A 16473-nucleotide genomic window follows, 5' to 3' on the forward strand; every position below is an offset into this window, starting at 1 on the left:
TATGTCTCAACGTCGTGATATAACTGACCGAGTCGAGATAACATCGTTCTGTCTCTCACTTATTCTCTTCCTCTCCATCCTCCAGCCTTCCTTTGCGTTTCTGGGTGAACGTGATCAAGAACCCGCAGTTCGTGTTTGACATCCATAAGAGCAGCATTACGGACGCCTGTCTGTCTGTTGTAGCTCAGACCTTTATGGATTCCTGCTCCACCTCAGAGCACCGCCTGGGCAAAGACTCCCCATCCAATAAGCTGCTCTACGCTAAAGATATCCCCAATTACAAGAGCTGGGTCGAGAGGTAGGAGCCGCCACAGTCACTTTACACACCATCCTGATCCCCACTGTCACATCTTTTTTTTTTTTTTTTTGTATCCTCTTAAAATAAAAACTGTGATCTCTGGGAAAATTGATACATAATTCTCTTTCTTCTTGCCTTTACTTCTCAACCAGATTCTGTAAAAAGCATTTTGTGAGTGACTGTGTGTTGTTAGTGGAAGTGATGTTGTGGTTTAAAAAAAGAATTTAGGTCTCAGTTGAGCGATTACACCGACAAAGTGAGTCTCTTTCGGTGATGCCAAGTGTTGCCCCCTGCCTCTGTCCCCAGGTACTACGCCGACATCAACCGGCTGCCGGCCATTAGCGACCAGGACATGAACGCCTATTTGGCAGAACAGGCCAGACTCCACTCCACAGAGTTCAACATGCTCAGTGCTCTCAATGAGATCTACTCCTACGTCAGCAAGTACAGTGAGGAGGTTAGTGAGATTTGCTCACACACGCCGAACATGAACACAGTTGTTTGGAAAGAGCGGTGAATGGTGCCTTCCTCCTAAAACTGATGGAAGAGATATGAAAATTGTGGTTTGTATTTCGGCAGGAGTCACCAAGGTTCGCACAGTTTATAAGAATCAATTTTGAAGAGGCACCAATAACGGAGGTTTATTTCAAGACAGTTTGTGGTAGGAAAAAGAAAAATGGAATAGAACAGGGGTTATTCAGTTCAAATTCAGAGAGGTCCCTGTTAGACAAATATCCTCATACAAAGGTCTGGAGCGTTGGTCAGGTGGGGAGGTGGGGCGGTGTGTGTGGAAGGTAATAATCATAATATATAATAAAATAAACTAGTTAAAAGATGACTTTTGAAAAAAAAATTAAATCACAATTAAGTGCTTAATTTTGCAAAATGCAATAAAAAGTACAGCTTGACTTTCTGTTTTTCTTCTTCATGGTTACAACAGTCTCCACCAATCCCACTCTTCCAACTAATTTCACCATCGCTGTCACGGTTCTGTATCTCACTGACTCAAGGCGCAGTGACTGGGCAGCAGAGCCTCACATGTCCAGTGCTGTAAAGGCTAGAAAAGCTCCACCACTTAAAAAAGAATCAGTCAAAAAGAATAATTATCAGTAATTTATAGGTTTTTATACGTCTGGGTCCAGATATGGAGCAAGGTCCACCTTTTAGTGACCTCTGGAATAGAAATGATAACATCTGACTCTCATGTAATAATTCATATTATTATATTGTAACATATTTTCCAAGCAAATAGAGGATGGGAAATTGAGGAAATTGTTTTTGTTAATTAGATTGTATAACTTATTGAAATATCCCCCATATATAAACACCATCTCCATCCTGTAGCTGCTGGTGCTCCATTCTGCTCTGTTATCTCTCTCTCTATATTCTCCCTTTCTCTCTCTCTCTCTCTTTCGCTCTGCCTTTTCCGTGTAATGACTCCCAACACATTAACCGTATAAATTCCTACAGATAGATTATATTATATCATAATTTACATCATGTGCAGTTAAACTGTGCCCTGTGCCCCCTATTAAATGTTTTGGACATCACTGTGCAGCATAATTTATTTTCTGAACTTGGTGATCTCAGACCAATCCCTCCTCTGAACCACATGCTGAGCTCCTTCACTTGAAGATTTTACCTGGAGGCCAGTCGCGGGCACTGATTGCGTAATGAGCTGCTGCCTTAGTAGATCAGGTGCTAATTACAGGCAGATTGCGAGCGCAAACTGAACGAAAGGCGTGCCGCGAATTTACCCCCATGCTTTAATGTACGTACGTATCTTGCCCCTCAGTGTTCCCAGACTATTCATATCAGGCAAAGGTTAGTGAGGTCAGCTCAGAGTCTTCAGCAGACTTCCCCAAAGCCCAGAGGTCTAGTGAGACCCGAGCTTAACAAGGCGGCGTGTCTGATCTGTGGAGTAGAAAGTGAATGTCTACAAGCTCTCAGCATGGCGCTCTGTCCTTTCGCCTGTGCTGAGTCGGAGTGGGCTCTCTGTTATATAGGGCTCTCATGAGCAGAATCATAGGCAACACACACACACACACACACACACACACACACACACACTGTCAGATCACAGGAAGCATTAAAACGGAGGGAGGACGATAGGGAAGAAAGAGAAGGAGAGAGCATTCATGGAGACATTCTGCTTCTAATGTCAGCTCCTCCTCTGGGAAGCATTAGCCTGACCTTTACGTTGGACCACAGTATCTCTCTCTCTGTCTCGCTTTCTCTCTCTTCTCTCTCTCTCTCTCTCTCTCTCTCTCTATCTCTTACTTTCTCCCTCCCTCCTTCTTCCTGTACGTTCCTTCTCTTTTTACCCATTATCCAGTCAGCTTCCCCTTTGCTCTCCATGAATCTCACACGCCTGCTTTTGCTGCCTCTGCAGTCGTGGCTGTCGGGCACATGCAAACACGCTCGTTTTGCACACGTGCACTCTTCGCATGTACCCCGTCGCTCCTGCAGTATCTGCTGTCTCTCAGAGTGCAGTGCGTAAAACCTCATCTTGCACAGTTAACGGCTGCTCATTCTTGCTCAGCCCCTTCACAAAGGGCCGTGTGTGAGGCTATAACCAGGCCAGAGCTGCAGCCTACTTAAATGGATTTGGGAGACGGCAGTGGGAGCTGCACCTGCATACAGCGCCACAGATTAATAATAGATTGCTATCTGGCCCGATGAGGAGGAGGAAACGCTCTGCCAGTAGCTGCCAGCCTTTAAGAGCACTTAAGCAGATGAGTGGAAGATGGTAGGTGGGCAGGCAGATACTATGTTCTGCAGCAGGACAGGCAGCAAACAAAGGTTTGCCATGCTGTGCAAAAAAAAAGAGAGAACAAGAATGTTGCTGACATGTTTTCTAGACAAAAAGCATAAAAGGTGGTAGTGCTTCCAGCCTGCCAAAACCAAATGCCTGAAAATGAATATTGTGGCTCTGATTGGCTGAAAGACTTTGGCACCAAAATGATATTCCCGTCAGCTGAGACATGATACGCCTTATAAAATGTCTTGAAAGAATAAAAATAAACGTAGCACTGTGTTATTTTGCAGCAGGGAGAGTTAGCTTGACAAAATGCTTCTACAAACCAGATATTTTATTAATATCTATGACTGATGTAGTCTCCTATCGTGGCTGACACAGCCCCTGGGTGACCCTGAGCGTGAATAGGTGACCAAAAAAACTCTTTTTCTAATTTAAAACAAGGATAAACATGTCGGTGATGCTTTCTCTCCCATATTCCTTCATTATTTATCTCTTATCTCAGAATATTTGAAATTACACATTGCATAAGAGGGGGCTAATGAATTATTTTGTTTGAATTATCAATTATTGACTGGAACACTGCACCCCAGTCTGGTGTCGTCTGATGTGAAATTGATCTCCCGTGGCAAACACATACACATGTGTTGAAATAATGGATACAGATCCATTTCAAAGGTGATGGAGACATATTGAATTATTTTTTTCATATTAAAGGCCTTCGCCATGTATGTTGGTGTCACTCTGACATAGATTCATCCTGACAGGGCAGACAGCAGATGAGAGAGCGAAGAGGGGAGCCTGTCTGGATCCCTTTTGAACCCAACTTGACAAATGCCAAATTTACAAGATGGGGCTCAGGAGATAAAACGGGAAAGGCTAATACACAAATATTTCTCTGCGCTGTCAAAGACAAAGGCAGTGATGTAATTCTTTTCTTTTCCTTTCATGTGATGCCCATATAGAGACCTAGAAATATATGCTCCGCTGCATAATGCTCTCTCATAATTGTCAGTTTTGAACCGAAGCAGACACCCATTATTCTCCGTTAAATGTTATCAGATCTAATTTTATAGTTGCATCATAAACAACAAGGATGTAATCACACCGTGTGTCTTTTATGAATGATATTTGATCTTTTTTTTTTTTTATTATTCTCTACAGATCACAGCGGCTCTGGAGCAGGATGAACAGGCGAGGAAGCAGAGGCTGGCCTACAAGGTGGAGCAGCTCATCTCTGCCATGTCCTTCGAGAGCTGAGAGTGACCCCTGATGAAAAAGAGAGAGAGAGAGAAAGAGGACCACAGTCTCTACTGGACCTTCCAAAAGGGTCCTGCATTACTTACCTCTCATCGTGGGGGCTACAACCACGAACCAGACCTGGGATCTCTGTAACCACAGCCGGACAGACACACAACTGCATTAACTTGTAATACTCCCCTCTTTCCTTTCATGATGGTACCAGCTGAGGGGCCACAGACTGAGACAGAGGCCCCTGCAGCTGGAGCTGATAACGGCATAAGGAAGGAACATCAGCAGAGAAGGCAGCAACATGGCTTGTGTTTATTTATTTATTTTTGTGTTTATTTTGTTTTTCTCAAAGGAAATTTTCTCTGTTCGACAGGAAATTGTATGTTGTGTGTGGGTGTGGGTGTGCACGAGTGTGTGTGTGCGTCATACTAAGGAAGACTCCTGCAAAGACTGTGAGAGCAAATGGAGAAGCAGATTCATTCTCTACTCAGCCAGAAACTCGCATCTGAGTGTGAAATGGAGACAAAAAAAAAAAAAAGGCGAGAAGAAGCACAGGAGCAGATCTCATGTCGGACGGCTGAGTTTAACGTTCAGATTCCTCAGATTTTATTTTTGTACTTGTACATTTGAATATTATCAGTTGCAGTTGAAATACCCACCCAGGATGCCACAAGTGTTATTGTATAGAGACGTTAAGAGTGCGACACTACATCAGGGTGGTGTGGTAGTAAAACAGGCCATGGTCCATGTCTTCTCTCGCTCCTTGCCTCCTCGGGACTGATGCTTTCACACGACACGGACAGAACGTCTGCTGCTCTTTATCCAATCAGAAGTGTACAGGAAATCATGGAGCCTGCGCTCATCATCCGAGAGTCGAATGAACTCCGCTCATGGTGGTCACAGTTCAGCCAGCATGCTTGCACCTAAACTGAGGATGACAGAGATGAAGTCTATAGTGTATTGGTGTCCAAGGCTTTTCTTCAGCAGTTAGGTCATCCGTGTATGTACCGGTCAATACTTGCCAATCAGTGTATGTGAATGTACAAAATGTTTTTTTTTTTTATTTGTTTTTTTGTTTGTTTGTTTGATTGTATGTCTATTTGAGTTTTGCAAACAGAGAGGGGCTCGGTTGAACTGAGCTCCTTGGATATTTTCAGCAGCTCGTCAAGTGAACAGGTCCAATTGTCTGTCCTGGCCTCCGGCCCATCCAGCTACTTCCCAAACATTATTTACCCAAAATCACATCTCTGCTAGAGGAGAGTGTGTGTCGTCTGCATCGTGGCTGTCACAGCTAGCGGTTAGTAGACACAAGGCGAGACCGGTTGGTGTCCGTAGGCTAAAACTCTCCATTATATATCCACTGTTTGTATCTCTTTGGGAACTTGATCAACTTTATGTGTACTTTGCATGCATGCTGTCACACATCAGAAGTGTTTAAGGGTCCATCTTTGATTTTTTTATCAAGTGCCAATGAGTCAAGCCAGTTCTAGTTGGCCATTTGAGACGTTAGCTGATGGGAGATCTTACCCGAACACCACCACTCCATGCTTTCACACAGAACAATAAGAAGCCTAGCTGCGTGGGTCTAGTTTGACCAAGTGCCAAAAGATCCTGTCGTTTCAGATCCTTCTTCTAATGTGTCAAAAATCGGTTTATGCTTTACAGAGAGAGCAAAGCTCTCACATTGGAGTGTAGAGCCGGTTGAAGCTGAAGCTTGTATAACTGGAATGGTGTGTTTAAAATGTCATGAAAGGTACAAAACATAAGCAGGAGAAAAGAGAATTCGGGATGAGGGAAGAATTCAAAAACACAGACATAAGACAGAGCATGTTTCTTGTTACGTGGATGCGTCTCCTGACTTAAACCAAACAGTCACAAGCTAAAAGGCTGATAAATAACCTTCCAACCTTCTAGCTGGATGACAACAAACTGTAGACTCCGTCGTCTGGATAAGTGATTTCATTTTCTTCCAAGATATATATATTTGCTTGTTGTTTACATCAAGTACTTGAAAATAGGTAGTATTAAAGGTTTGTACAGTATACTGCAGTTGTGTGCGCTGAAAGCTTGATAAACACCAGGAGTGGGCGAAAGGTGCTTCTTTTCTCTGTGGCCTTAGATACCCACCTGCTTACCGTTCCTGATCTTATTAGTCCTCGACTCGGGCATAGTCCTTTCAGTGTTTCAGAGCCCAGCGGTTTTTCACTGATACCTGGCCCAGGCAGTCTGCTGCGAACTGTCTTAGCGAGATAAAGTAAAAGGAAAGGTGAAGAGGGTACGGCCTGGCTCAGGCAGACATTGCCTCGCTCAGCACTGGGTTTGCCTGAGCTGTTTGAAGAGAAGTGTCGAGAAATGAGGAGAGAGGGAGAGGTAGAAAGAGAGAGAACCCCTTCAGCTCTAGTTTCCTGCTCTGGCTTTGAAGCTGCTCTTTGATCTGAGTTAGTTGTGTGCACAGTATGATCAGGAGATGGAAAGGAGAGAAAAAAAAAGAGAAACATCAAACTAGTAGGCAAGGAGAAATGTAGGATGAGGTGATGATTGACATGCTATTACCAAGTCCAGCCAGTGGGGGCAGAAGTGGGTAAGAGTAGCTGTAATGTGCTCCCTCGTCTGAAAAGGCACCTTCTCGCTCCTTAACCCCAGTAATGAACATCTATAGGTACACAATGGCGCACACATACAGTACATACACAAAACATGAAGCTTCTTCCTTTTGATTAAGGTGTCTTCCCAATTCCAGCGAATAGAATTGTATCCTCCTCATACCTCACATTGCTTGTATGGAGTAATGCTTTTTATCATTTTAACAGGACCTAAATGCCTTTTCCTTTTCCAAGGGATGAAATGTATGTTTATCAGAGTCCTTCCAACTCGTAGATGAGCTCCCCCTTGTATTCAGAACAATGACGAGCGTAATCAGAGGCACGCAAATTAGTAGAGTGGCTTTGATTTTTTTTGGTCTCTCAGAGATCATTTATACCAGGATGTTTCCTTTTTGTCTTGTGAGATTTTTTTGCATGCGTTTTAATTCATGCTTTAGTTCTGCCTGGTATTCCATATTGATCCGCGCCATCATTAGTCGAACTGCAATTCTTCCTGAGAGCCCATTTGTACACGTCTTAAATTACAGCTGAATGCACCTTTTTTTTTTGTGAAAGAGATTTTTTTTTTAATGTTGAATAATAGCTTGTTTCCATGCTGTGCACTCAATTCTGGGAACCTTTTTAATTCAGTTTGAACTGAGAAGAGGGAAGTTTGTTTACTCTTTCTGCAGCGCAGAATCCCATTTGACTGCCAGTTGTGATATGGATAGATGCTCATAAACACAACCTCATTTCAGCTCAAGCTGACTGCAAATTGAAGATGCTTTGTGCACTCTTTTTTGCTCTCGGTGTAATGTGTTGCCGAAGAGATGGTGTTGTGGTTTTGACTGGCACATGTCGTCATTCCTTATATAAAACAAAGCATTTAATCAGCTTTTTTTTGTTTGTTTGTTTGTTTAATGGCATCAGACAGAGGAACTGAAATCCAGATCAATGTATTAATCTCAAGTCAAAATATCACCAAGTATAAAATGAGTATCCTTCCATTTTAAACACATTGTAAACAAACCCTTTGTAGACACTGGAGTTCTGTAAAATAGTAATTACTGGCAATGATGACGATGATGATGATGATGATGATGATGACGATAATAATAATGGCTGTCTGTTCTTCTTGTTTTATAAAAGTGTTGTGAAAATTGTAAGAAACTTAAAGTATTTAAAAAAGGTCGTTCTCTTGTTTTTTATTTGCTTTGGTTTTGTTATGATAATATATTATTGTGTACCTATTGTAAATATGAAGCACACCTATTTTGCAAGCCAAGGATTCACTTTGTACTGTTGTTATATATAAATAAACTTTGCTGGTTAAAAATTGCATAGAGCTGAAATCTGTATTTGCGTCTTTTTTGTTGCACAGCCTCCCAGTTCAGACAAACAGAGAAGAGACAATCATGAGTCTTGATGTCATCAAACTGAAGTGAAAATCCCATAATTTACACAAGATATATTTGTGGTTTTAAGTACAAAAAACTATTTCAGTGTAGTTTTACATCTCTCTCAGTCTTCTCCCTGGAGCTCCAGTCGCTGACTGTTATCTGAGTGACGAATAAAAATATAGACTTCAAGTAAACACAGAGAAACCAAATCCTGCAAGGTTGGATGGTGGGTCCAGGTGCACTGGGCTTGGGGCATGGCTTAGAGTGGTGACTGCTTTGTTGTGACATCACAAAGTTACAGAAGTCCTGATGTCTTGTTTTAAGGCTCAGTTTCTGAATACTGCCTGTGAGCATTTCTCTGTGGACTGAGCGCTCTGATTCTTTCACAGTATTAATATAGACCCTAGATCTGCTTCATAATCACACAATAATTTATAATCTCACGATACAATATGGGACCTTTAAGACCCACAACTTGTAGCTGGTACACCGGCCAGCCCACATCCTCTGTCCTTCCTCTCTTAAGACAAGGGTTGTCACTTCCTGTTAGACTGTGAGCTACAACTTGTTTTTAGCCTATATATTTTTATATCTTAGCAAACTAGAAGCATTAAAAGTATGCCGAATTAGCTATTAGTAGTTCCTGTTTCCAACGCACTCGTGGATGTAAAAACAGCTATCACTGGGAAACTTCAGTCCTGAAGAATACTTTAAAATATGGTTATTCTCAGGCGAGATCTGGAGCGTCTTTTTTCAACTATTTCTAAGTGGATTTATGGGCTTTTATTCGTGGTGGACAACAGCGACAATGCTATCCCCGGAAAATGTAAGTCACACTGAATATAAAAATATATGTTTTACGTCCGTGTGTTCAGATTTAACTGAGTTAAAGAGTAAAATCTGGACGCAAAATGCGGGCTGTAGAAGTGTACCTTAAACGCCTCCATGCGCTGCGTGACAACACAGCTGCTGCGCTCCTGTAGTTTCCTGTATACCTGTCCTTCCCACCTGGCGCCTTATATTTGCCTCACAGAGGTGTGCCTCACATTTTGAAAACCTGCTGTCCTGAAGTCTGTCAAAACCAGGGAGACACAGGTCATATCTCCCCGACCCCTTGTACCTCTGGGTTCATTCTGAGATCATTTCTTTCCCACTCACTTCCTGGCCGGCGGCTAACAGAATAACCCACGGCTGTAACATGCTGAATTGTGATCGTTTGTCTTAATGCAGGTCTGTTAGCTCAGACTGGGCTCAGCTTCTTCCACACCGCCACAGGGGCTGCAATCACATTAGGTTGCTAATGGAGGTTTGGGTCTGTGAGTTTAGCTGGAATGAAATGGCCCTGAGGTCAGTGAATCCACAGAGGACGACTGTGGATGACCACTGAAGCACAAGCTCATAGTTTGTTTTTTTTTTATAAGTGTCCACTGTTTGGATGCACCTGCTTTTTTATTAGAGAGTAAACAATGGAAGGAAGCAGATGGGTGGGCAGGGAGAGAAGTAGGAAGGAGGTTCAGGTGCCCATGGAAGCATCAAATAAACTCCTTGAGCAAAACACTGCATCTCCACCAGATTATTTTCTAATAGCCATCACATTGTCGTTGTCGGAGGTCATGTTTTCACCTGTGTCTGTTGGTCTGTTTGTTTGTCAGCAGGATTATGCAAAAAATGCACTGAACCAATTTGCACCAAACCTGGTGGAGGGACGGGGCATGGGCCAACCCATTCACTTTTGTTGCCTATCCAGTTAAAGGGGAAAGTCTTTTTTTTTTTTTTTTAAATCACTTTTCAATAACACTGCAAAACTTTTTTTTTGACATTTTCATCAGCTTCTCAGGAAATAATGTGTGGATCTTGATAAAATATCAGACATATTTGTTTTGTTGTGATCTGTGACTTTGTGCAGTTTGGTGCTGATCCAGATAATAATGCTGATCTCGCACAATTGTTGGATTGTTTGCTCTTGGCTGAGGTATGTGTTCTACTGAGTGCCATTCTGGTGGAACAAAGTCACGTAGCAGTCAGCGCCCTGCATCCTGTATCTTTGATGAGAACTGTTACCTTGCGTGCATTGGTTGTCAAGACGACAGCAGTAAGATCCCTGTAATCCAAAGTACAGTGTACAATTAGTTTTGCCAACTTACTCAGTGGGAGAAACCAAGTCTCTGATGGGTTTGAACTAGTGAATTGATGTTAGATGTAATTCCTGGTGTTGCTATATGCAGCACAGCTGACAGATGATCATCACTCAGAATTTCATTACTGAGAGTGTCTGCTCACATAATGTATGTTGATCCAAAGAAACTGAATCTTCTGAGCTATAGGCTACTCCTCCTGTGTGGGAAGTTCTCCTCTTTGAGACATGAGTGAAATGTCAGTAATGGTACTGATCTGAGGTGTTATGCAAGTCTATGAGTCCAAGTTGTACATCACTGGGGGCCCTGACCACATCACATGTAAAAGGAGAGGAGATTGTGAGCATCTCAGCTTCCAGTGCTTTGAAGTCTTCAAATCGCCTGGAAAACTCACCGTGCAACGCCTTCAACATGGCTGCATATCTGTACAGTTGATGAGCAGATGGGAGTCTTTTCTTCTCGTGTGGGAAGGCGTGTGAGTGTGTTGCTTTCCACTTGTCGAGAAAGGAGCAGTAGCCTCTTCGTGAAGGCCTTGAATAGGCTATACATCTTATGTTCAAAGAGACGCTTTCCTTGCAATTTTGAATTCAGTTCTTTCATGTGGGCAGTTAGATCAAGGACAAACACGACACCAGCCAACCAGCCTGCACTGGTTTGTTCAGGGATGCTCTGTCCCTTCATCTGAGAAAACCCCTGGATCTCTGATTTCAGGCCCCACACTGTCTTGAGCACTTTGCCCCAGCTGAAGCACCTGACAGCTGTGTGGTAGCCCGGATCAGCTTGTTCAGTCCCATCTTCCCCCAACAGCGCAACAAATTGCCTGTGATTTAATGCTCTTGCTCTAATGAAGTTTACAACTTTTGTAACAACATTAACCACATGGTTTATTTCCAGTGCTGAACTGCATTGCAGCTCTTGGTGAATAACGCAATGCAAAAATAACAGATTCTGTTCTGGGTTAATCTCAGTCACTTTGCCCTGCATCCTCTTCAAAAGGCCAACATTTCTCCTGGTTTAATTAGCACCAACTAACTTTTCCCACCATAGTCCCGTACATGCTCGTAATTCCCTTCCCAGTTGTTGTCACTTTTATTGATTGCCTGAAAACAGAGCCCATGTCATTTCCAAGTCTTTGGTTCTTCCTTTTATGAAGATCAGTAGCTGTGTCATGCTCGTCACAGCTTTCATCCCAGGCCAAGTAGACGATGTTGAAATTGTGTCTTGCTTTTCAGCTGTAGCGTTCTGTAGAGTTCCCACAGTGTCCCCAAACCACCTTGTAACCATTCGCTTTGAGAGGGACAGATGTTGAAAAAGTATTGCCACATCCACCAGGCACTCTGATAAATTCCCCATCAGAAAATGGTTTGCTCCTTTTGAGCTAATGCATAACAGATTTTTACATTTCCTTCCTTTGTTGTATGTAGCTTTGTAAAAAAAAAATAAAATAAAAAAAAGTCCTTGCTGCTTTTGTAGTGTAGCTAGCAATCCCTTGGCTGTCCTTCTCATCTTCCAGTAGATTTCTGTTAATTATTGTGTGTTTTGTTTCAAAGTGGCGGCTCACATCACAGCCATGTTTGTTGCAAACTGAGCGCGCAGCTTTACTGCCAACCTCTGTGGAAAAATACTTAACAGCCCATCACTTGCTAAACACTCAACGTTTGGCATCAAGCTTTTGTATTTTATCACTCATTTTGTGTGTCAGGTGTACCTCCATTGACTGTATTGCAAAAAATGAGAATACCCTGATATGCCTCAGCAGATGCCGCTGTGACTTCCACTCAGTTTCAGACATCACTCACGCCAGTGTCCACTGATTAAAAAACTATTTAGATAATTTCATTCAATGTCATTCATTCATTCTTTCTACATGACACAAATTTAAAAATGTACTCTGAGACAGTTTACTGAGATAGAATGAATGCTGGTCAACTTCCTGGTGCAGCCAGTATATAAAGCAATATGTATTCTATATCTCGAGTCCCTTGGCCTCCCCTTCCCCTGTATTTCCTCAAGGGAAGGCCTAATCCCCACTGCTTCTAATCCTGTACTGCTGGGACCAATTCAAATCCACGTGGGACTTAACGCCCTGTAATGCCTTTACAAGTAGTTGCATAAAGCTGACATCCCATTCGTTCTGGGTGGGATTCTCAGCCTGGATTACAAGGCAAATTCTGAAATAATTAATGTGAGTTGGCAAAAGAGGATGCCAGGGGTGACTTCAGCCCCATTTCGAAGAATAGTCGGGTATTAATTTCACAATGAAACAATCCCTGACACCTTGTTGGACTTCAGTGCTTCTCATTCAAGTATCTATCTATTCTGATCCTGATAGTTGTTAAAGGTTGTTGTTTTCCCTTTGCATCCTTTTGAGATCATCTTAAGGTTTAGTGAGGCAAACCACTGCATCAGGGATTTGTAACTCACACCTGTCACTTTTTAACCATGTATTTGATTATAAGCTGTGGTTTTGGATTACCATCTGTTGTGGCATTTGCAGGGTTGTACATTTGTATCTGACAAGCACTCATAGGATATATTCTTATATTGTCTTGTTATTGTGCATGGGTGAAAGTGGGGCATTGTGAGGTGCTTTACACCACATTGTACCTGCACTCCATTTATCACTTATATCTTTGCATTCAAATGATCAGTTCTATAATAAAGACTAGGATAAGGCTTTATTCTGTATTTTTTGCTGTCATCAAATCCCATAAAAATATCAAGTTGAAGAGTGCTTCAGTCAGTCTCTCAATTCTGTCTGACCTCCCCTGCCAGCCTGTGGTACTCAAGTTCAAACATTCTCACTCAAGATGTTAATCTTTAAAAACAAGTCATTTTTAGCAAACATTACTCAAACTGGAGTAAACAGTACATTTGTTGGGTACTATTTTCAGCTGCAGATGAATAATTGGTAGAACTGGTGAGTATTTACGGCAACAGGACAATGTATTTCTGACTTAAACTACAGTCCCCAAGTTCATCGTAATGAAGAAACATTTCACCCAGTTGGGGTCTTTTTTTCAAAAGCCATTTTTTTGTAAAACTAGGACTAGTAAAACATTAGCAAATATACCAACAATAATCCCTTATATCACCAGAAATCATAAGCAAAAGTGTACTGGCCAGTTAAAAGGTGTAACTATCAGCTCTGACTGGAGACCAACCAGCTAATTAAAATAAACGTTTTCTCCGTCGCCAGACGTGGTTTCTTGCCAGGAGCAGGTGGTGATTGTCGCTTCACAAGAGCTTCGGCCATCTTTGCGTTTACAAGACAAGAGGTTCTGCTCTCTGAGTGGTGCCAGGTTCAGGGCAGATTGGAGGCTACAGTGACTAGCTATCGGAAAATGACGCATGCTAACGTCTGTAGAAGAAAAGTCGTGATAGACACAAGTTAACATTGGCGTTACTTTGCACCACCAGAGACGATGTTTTATATGAAGTTTGATGCTGAACTCAACATTTCTTTTAAACTGGTAAGTAAACAGCTGCTAATGCTAGCAAGCATCAGCAATAGCAAAACTTAGAAATTTAGAAAGCTCCTTTTAAAAGCGGGTATGTTTTCCTCTCAGAAGAGACCATCCTTATTACTTATATCACTTTAATGCTGGTGGAATGATTAATGCCAGCTTCAAATATTAATTTTATGTGTTCACATTGGACTGATTGGAGGTCACGGAGGAAATTAGTTCCAGAAATGGGAGGGAAACAGAGAGCAGACCTGTGGGAGGAATCCAAGATTCACGACCACCTGAGCAGGAAAAAGTGAAAGTTAAGAGAGATACTGTAATTTTTTACTGGCATATGAGAAGCAGCATCGAAGCGAACACAAGAAAAAGACGCAGGTGGTGGTGGTGGAAGTTAGTCTGCAAACGAATGTGAATCCAGGTGTCATAAGCTCTCAGCACAGGCTCTATTTATAGTCTGGCTTCCCGCTGTTGGAGCTGTCATTCTCAGTGTGCTCTGCAGCCCGTCTCGGCTGCCGCCCGCTAGCCTCTCTCTCATTAGAACTCCACAGCTACAGCACACACTGGCCACGTCTGTGGGTGCTCTGCATAATTCACAGGTCAGAGACTCATTCAGTAGCATGTGTTAACCTCACACACTCTCTCTCACACACACACACACACATACACACACAAGTCAAACTTACAGTATGATGTTTAAAAACAGCGCACACATGAACAAACCGGTGGATAATCAGTAAGACGAGCCCGGGGAATTGTGCAAACATACAGGTTCACATGAAAAGGGACACGGTTTGGATATTAATTAACTGCTTCACCCATGCGTAGGGGTATAAAAAGTTTCCCACTGACATTTGCTGACAACAAGTTCTTCCACTTTCCTGAGCACTGTGATTGTCCCTATCAGCAGGCGAGGCTGACGATCAGTGTCTTTCTCCAGACGCGACTTGTCCCTGCTCCCTGAGATGGTAATGACGCTCTCCCAGCAGGCCCGCTGACAGCCTCCTGTTGTGTGGCCTCATCTCTTTTAGCACTGCACAGCAAAAACAAAGAGGTAGGTGGTGGCGTCTGTACGACCCAGTGGCCCCGCTCCACCCATACCAACTGTGCTTCCAAAAAGTGCAGGCGTAAGTATTTTTTCAGCTATGCAAATGCATGGGGGACATTAAAATACACATGTGCACCCAGGAGCTGGGTGGTGTTATGAATACGAAGTCACAGAACACATATAATTTGATTTTGTGTGTATTTCCGTGCACCCTGTGCACCCACACTCACACAGCGACACAAACTCAACTACCCTGCTGCTTTCAGGCGCGGGGTGCAGGTGAGAAAAGCCTGCCAAATTTCCCTAGCTGGAGCACTCGTTTGCATATGCAGATGTTAATTACCACTGGAGCTTGTATGGGCCAATCGGCAGGCTGCTGGAACAGCTTGTGCATCACTCTCTCTCCCCCCACAGGTCGCCGTTTCCACGGTTACTCCCCTGGCTGATAATAAAGATAATCACCTCCGATTTCCTTCATGGCTCATTTTCTCCTGCTCGCTTCTGAAAGGCCAGAGCGCTGCTGTCTGATTTTCCACGCTGAGCTCTTATCAGCGCGCCAGGGCCGAGGACTGTGGCGGGGGCCAAGTCTACACACCACCTGCCACACACTCACCAGAGGGGACAGATTCGTTCAGTCAGAGTCTCAGATATGGAAGGGTAATGAGTGCGAGATCATCCATCCGGTATGGTGTAATTGTGGTTGGAATAAAGGTCTAGATGAGAGCGGGGTCAGATCAGATGAGATGAGGTGATGGTTGTTATCACACAGACTGACAAGGCGCTGAGCCCGGCCTGCGCAGTCAGAATGAAAGCAGGTTTTCAAAAACCTTGAAATTAAGACTTGGCACACTAAATCAATAGATAATATCCTTCAGATATTGTCAGAGTGGTTTATTCTAAACCCTTCATGGTTGTTAAAATGTCCAGAGGGTTATTAATCAGGATGTTTTAACAATGACTTCCATCTTTATTTGAATTTTTACAGTAGTGTTTACCTGCTTTAACCATAATCTGGTGTCATTAAACATTGCCTGTTGCTCACTGTATATCCAGTTGGTACCTCCTAAAGCAAAGCCATCTGTCATGGGTCAATACAATAGATCCAATTCCCACTCTCCCTCTCTCTCTTCTTTCTGTCTCCCCTGCTTGTGCTCCCTTGAACCCATTGTCCAGATAGAAACGTGCCTGGGATAGCAAGGCTTTTGCTTTCGGCACACTTCTTTGAGAATTATTTAAGGCTTAGGAGTTTCTGTGACATTAATATTTGATGTGCAGGACCTGAGCGTCTCCTGACGAGCCCAGAGCAACACTTCAGAGAACGACTGGGGTAAGGTGTGTAGCTCCCTGCTTCAAAACATACACACACACATGCAGGCTCACATCCACTCATCACCATACCAAAAAGAAAAAAAAACACTCCAGATGTTTTATAGTGGGTTATTGAATGAAAAGGTCTGCATCATGAAGTCTGGAGGCTGTCTGATCTGATCTTGGATGCATTTTGTCTGAGACTGTTCTTTTATTTGCCATCTTCTCT

General features: G+C 42.9%; 3 protein-coding genes across 7 annotated transcripts in view; 2 read left to right on the forward strand and 1 right to left on the reverse strand.

Moving 5' to 3' along the window:
- The window catches only part of plxna2 (plexin A2), a 298677-nt gene extending 290436 nt beyond the window's left edge, over positions 1-8241 (forward strand). For all 5 annotated transcript variants that reach the window (XM_071477215.1, XM_071477217.1, XM_071477214.1 and 2 more), the window contains 3 exons: positions 86-298; positions 605-755; positions 4221-8241. In XM_071477215.1, the coding sequence (XP_071333316.1) occupies positions 86-298; positions 605-755; positions 4221-4316 (460 nt within the window). In that variant the 3' untranslated portion in view covers positions 4317-8241. The remainder of the gene's footprint in view (positions 1-85; positions 299-604; positions 756-4220) is intronic.
- Positions 8242-8831: 590 nt separating this feature from the next.
- The window catches only part of cd34 (CD34 molecule), a 33474-nt gene continuing 25832 nt past the window's right edge, over positions 8832-16473 (forward strand). Inside the window, exon 1 of the mRNA XM_071477241.1 lies at positions 8832-9115. The gene's annotated coding sequence lies outside the window, so the exon portion shown is untranslated. The remainder of the gene's footprint in view (positions 9116-16473) is intronic.
- LOC139619902 (general transcription factor II-I repeat domain-containing protein 2-like) lies at positions 9132-13680 on the reverse strand. The gene is made up of 2 exons (XM_071474977.1): positions 13607-13680; positions 9132-11433 (listed from the first exon to the last, which is right to left on the reverse strand). The coding sequence occupies exons 1-2, from the start codon at positions 13678-13680 to the stop codon at positions 10815-10817; spliced, it is 693 nt and encodes a 230-aa protein (XP_071331078.1). The 3' UTR covers positions 9132-10814.

Source organism: Trachinotus anak, unplaced genomic scaffold, assembly GCF_046630095.1.
Source record: "Trachinotus anak isolate AG129_WGS33_773 ecotype Australia unplaced genomic scaffold, CSIRO_AGI_Tana_v1 ptg000004l, whole genome shotgun sequence".
NCBI lineage: Eukaryota > Metazoa > Chordata > Actinopteri > Carangiformes > Carangidae > Trachinotus > Trachinotus anak.

Coding starts and splice junctions, on each gene's coding strand:
- LOC139619902 (XM_071474977.1), bottom strand. CDS start 13,680: ATGGCCGAAGCTCTTGTGAAGCGACAATCACCACCTGCTCCTGGCAAG. Junction 11,434..13,606: donor CGTCTGGCGACGGAGAAAAC/GTTTATTTTAAT, acceptor TAATTAAACCAG/GAGAAATGTTGGCCTTTTGA.